General features: G+C 42.1%; 1 protein-coding gene across 3 annotated transcripts; it reads right to left on the minus strand.

Annotated features, from left to right (window-relative positions):
• Positions 1-484: 484 nt before the first annotated feature.
• On the minus strand, positions 485-3,785 carry LOC148018240 (IAA-amino acid hydrolase ILR1-like 4). Of its 3 annotated transcripts, none has more exons than XM_087661315.1 (6): positions 3,378-3,785; positions 3,072-3,197; positions 2,628-2,918; positions 1,674-1,802; positions 1,198-1,582; positions 485-1,007 (listed from the first exon to the last, which is right to left on the minus strand). In XM_087661315.1, the coding sequence occupies exons 1-6, from the start codon at positions 3,783-3,785 to the stop codon at positions 964-966; spliced, it is 1,383 nt and encodes a 460-aa protein (XP_087517441.1). In that variant the 3' UTR covers positions 485-963. The 3 variants fall into 3 exon arrangements, with proteins under 3 accessions (XP_087517441.1, XP_087517440.1, XP_087517442.1); XM_087661314.1 differs by having other exon boundaries at positions 486-1,007; positions 2,628-2,942; XM_087661316.1 differs by lacking the exon at positions 2,628-2,918 and having other exon boundaries at positions 486-1,007.
• Positions 3,786-4,227: the final 442 nt, after the last annotated feature.

The raw sequence follows: 4,227 nt of genomic DNA on the forward strand, positions 1-4,227 counted from the left end.
ACCTGCATTGTCTGTTTTCCATCTGTCTGTAAACGCACAATATGCCATGGCTCGTCTCCTTCTGCTTGATATTCTGGAGATGACTACGCAGCTAACTTGAAGGACAATGTTCTCCATGAGGTAACATCTCATTTTCTGTCAAGAGACTGCATCTTTCTTTTGTGGGTTTTTGCCAGCACTGTTAGAACAGTAAAACCTTTCATGTATTTCCTGGAACACACCTATCCATACAATACTAGACCAACTTAGGGGCAGAACACTGGCCTTTTCCATTACAACTAGTTAGGTGAGACAACCAAGAACTTTTGTTGCTAATGCATCCTGCTCAAGAGTTTATTAGATCGAATGGCTAAAATTGCCACACCAGTTACCCTTATATCACGTACAGAAACGGACTCAGGATTTACTTCAAGTTTTGCGGCAAACCTATTTATACCTCTTGGAGTTCTGATTTAGGTCTTTTAAAGAAAAACGGATAGGGTTGTTTGCTGCAGAAAAATCCTGTAGTATAATATCAGCACTGGACTATCAAAATTGTTTAGAACATTTTCCCAAGATTTAGAGATATGATCACACTACATTTGCCATCATGTATAGTTTGTTAGATCATAACTACAATGAACCGAGGTGTGTGAGTTTGGTGAGAGAATAAATTCCTCTTTCACCTGTGAGGCTATCAATCTATCGTTGACACAGACTGCATATATTCAGTGGTTTGCATTGCGAGGCATGTGGATGGATGGAGGCCTGGACAAGTATTACATATGCACACGAAAAGAGGATGATGCATCTTGACAGACTGGTGCTCTTTTAGCTCTACAACTGACACTCACAGATTCTCATGTCATTCAAGCTGATGCATCATATGTGTCATTTAGTTTTGATAGACCATTTGACCATGTGGTGCCAAATTGTCTGTCATAAGCAGGAGCTTGACATCTAGGTGTCAGAAGTCAGCTTCACTCAAAGTAGCTTGCTTGACATGGAGATGTTGTTTGCTGATGAACCTGTTTCATCAATCAGATCGTAAGATACAAGGAAACGCATCCAATATATAAAATCAATGACATTTTAGTTCTTCTTTTCTAAGAGGGAGTTTCAACATAGACATGTATCGATGAACTCTTGCTAGACATTGCTAGCTTGTTAGCATCATACTATTTCCTAATGTGATGAAACGTGGTTTGTCATTCTTACCCTGGGGAGAAGCAATGCTTTTAAGAGCTTGTTCGAGATATTTATAAGCAATTGCTGCATGCATTTTCGCACCAAGAGGCAAGACTTCTTCATCTACAAAGAACAATGGTGAATGTACAGAATGAACAGATCCACAAGAATCATTCCTCATGCCGATGAAGTAAAACCCCCCAGGAATGACATTTGTGTAGTAAGCAAAGTCCTCCGATCCCATGCTAGGTGTTACTTTGATCACATTCTGTTCACCTACCACCTCAACTGCTACGGTGTGAATGTGCTCATACATGCTCAATGCATTAACTGTTGGAGGGTAGAATGGATGATCATTCTCCATGAAATCTGTAACAGCATGACATCTATGAACTTCTGCTTGCTTTGTTATGATCTGAAATAGGCAATAATGCAACAAAGTGTGAAAGATCCTAAAACGAGTGTATTAGGAACAGTATGGATTTGTAAAGGATAGAAGTTAGTACCTGTTCTATTCTCTGCTTCAACATTTGAAGGTTTTGTTTTGTAAGTGCTCGAAATGTACCAAGGAGTACAACAGAATCAGGGATGACATTGTATGCTTTGCCTCCATCAATGGTGGTCACAGTGACAACCTTCAAACCACAGCATGATAAACACACATAAGACTTAATCATTCACCACCAGACAGTTCTAAGTTTAGCAGAATACAATCCTAGTGCATTAACTAGTAGCTGCCCTTGAGGTAGATAGGGATCATGGAGAAAGAGAGGTCCAAATATGACTTTTTACAGTTCAAGATAGGTATAAACAAGAGCTTAGATGTAGAAGTATTTTGGTAATGATCAAAGAGAGTTTTTGTAGCTTGATCATCGGAGGAGGTGGTGAAGCTTCTATAAATGGTGTGTTAGGACAAATTTCAAAATATACACCGGAGATGACTTGAATGTGTGGACACAGCATATGTGAACTCAATTTTAAGCAATGCCTGAATCAGAACTTCTGTGTGTTTGCCAGAGAAAAAGATCTCAGGCCATCATCTCTGATGCTTGTTTACTGAAGACTGATATTGGAGCATGGAAGCTTTTAGGTTTATTGGTGCAATCTATACATCTCATGGAGAAGCATAGGAGTGAGCTCTATTTCCTTGAGGCTTGAAGGGTGTGGACAGTGCCGTTTTGTCAAGTGGTAATTGGAAGGTGTATGGCTTTGCACGCACTGGAAAGGGGCCAAACTTTTTGCGAATCCTCCAGGTGCTGGAGTCTTGGAAGTCTGTGTATAGCATATCCTTTTTAAAAGGTTTTGTGGAATCCTAATTTCTTGGCTTCAGGATATGGTTGCTTTACATAAAAGCATGGAATTTCTCTTTTCTGTACTTTGAAAGATCCGACCCTCTTCATACTAGACAGGTGCCTGGGCATACAAAGGATATTGTTAGATAGAGCAGTCTTTTACTACACCTGAGATTCTAATGGGTTGGACTCCCTTGATACCACATGTTGCAAGCTTAATACAATTGAAGATGCTGCAACAATGGGATCCACCGAATGTTGTGGTAAGGCTGCGTGCCCTCCTTTTCCTGTTATGACTGCTTTGAAAAATCCACAGCCTGCTAATATTGGGCCGGGCCTTGTACCGATCATTCCGGTGGGGTGCATGTGTGTGACATGCAATGTGAATATGGCTTCTGCTTGACCTAAAGCTCCTTCTTCTAACATACGCTTTGCTCCAGCTCCACACTCTTCAGCTGGCTGGAAGATTAAGAGAACTGTACCCTGCTCAAAGATTATGTCAAGCATGTGTACAGAGCGTACCAAATATCAAGAAAATGCAGATAAACCAGCAAGATTGAAATCATTGTATGCACAGGTTTGGGTCCAACTAGGAAGAAGGGAATTGATTACCTGCAGATTATGGAGATGGTGCTGCAGCAGATAAGCAGCACCGAGAAGCATGCTCACATGTGTGTCGTGCCCGCATGCATGCATTTTTCCTGGTATCTTACTTTTGTGCTTCCATTCGACTGCTTCCTATTTACACAGAGATTGAAAGTTGAGTAATCTGAATACGGACTCTAGCTATCGACACTTACGATCTGCAAGAGCAAGATGGGGATTTTCTTCTTATATTTCACTTATGAGGTTGATATGTTTTTCTTATCACTGTCCTTTTTCATATTCTTATAATATAGGGTGTTCGGAGTGAGCAACCTGAATTGGAAGAGCATCCATATCAGCTCTAAGCGCTACAAAGGGCGGCCTTCCTGTTCCAATTGTTGCGACTATTCCTGTCCTAGCCACTGGCCACCTGTATTGAATGTTGAGCTTATCTAATTCAGCCCTAATCAAGGCGCTGGTTTGAAATTCTTCGTATGCCAATTCTGGGTTTTCATGTATTTGTCTTCTCACACTCCTCAACCAGTCGCTGAAGTGGGGCTCTGTTGCCATGCTTAGTATGCTTGTCATGGAGCTCGTCCATTTTGGCTCCTGAGCTGACCTAAGGCTATCAATGGAGGAGGCAAAGTCAGTGGTAGAGCGTTCAAACCCGTCAATGGTATATAAGGTTGAGGTGAGGGGAAGCAGGGCAAGACAAATGTATAGAAATACTATAATCTCCATTCTCGTGAGGCAGGGGCAGCTAGATATGCACAATCTCTCAGAACTTTCAATACAACCATGTGGTAATTGTTGGTACTGAGAGGGAGAGATTGGCGTCTTGGACTGCTGCTTTATAGCGGTGCTAGCCCCTGGAGAAATCCACAGGGGATCTGCGTCACCTGCCGAAAGCCTAAGAATTTTGAGGGGATCGTTGGTCCACTGAAATGAAAAACGTGCGCGAGAGGAAAAGCCGTAGGTTAAGGCGGAGAATAAGGTGAAAATCGTTGTAAGTCCTGGCTACTTAAGGGGGAGGCGGCTTCCCTATAGGGCGGGAGGCAGAGAGAGAGAGAGAACCCTCAGCCCTTATATAGCGATCACTATTGAGTCGAGTCACAGCAGGTGATACTTTACTGCGGGAATTTGACGTAGAGAGAACGGCTAGAAGCCTAGAACTGCACTTGTA

The sequence above is a fragment of the Lygodium microphyllum genome, chromosome 21 (assembly GCF_053477565.2).
Source record: "Lygodium microphyllum isolate KBCC chromosome 21, Lygodium_microphyllum_v1.1.10, whole genome shotgun sequence".
Classification (NCBI taxonomy): Eukaryota; Viridiplantae; Streptophyta; class Polypodiopsida; order Schizaeales; family Lygodiaceae; genus Lygodium; species Lygodium microphyllum.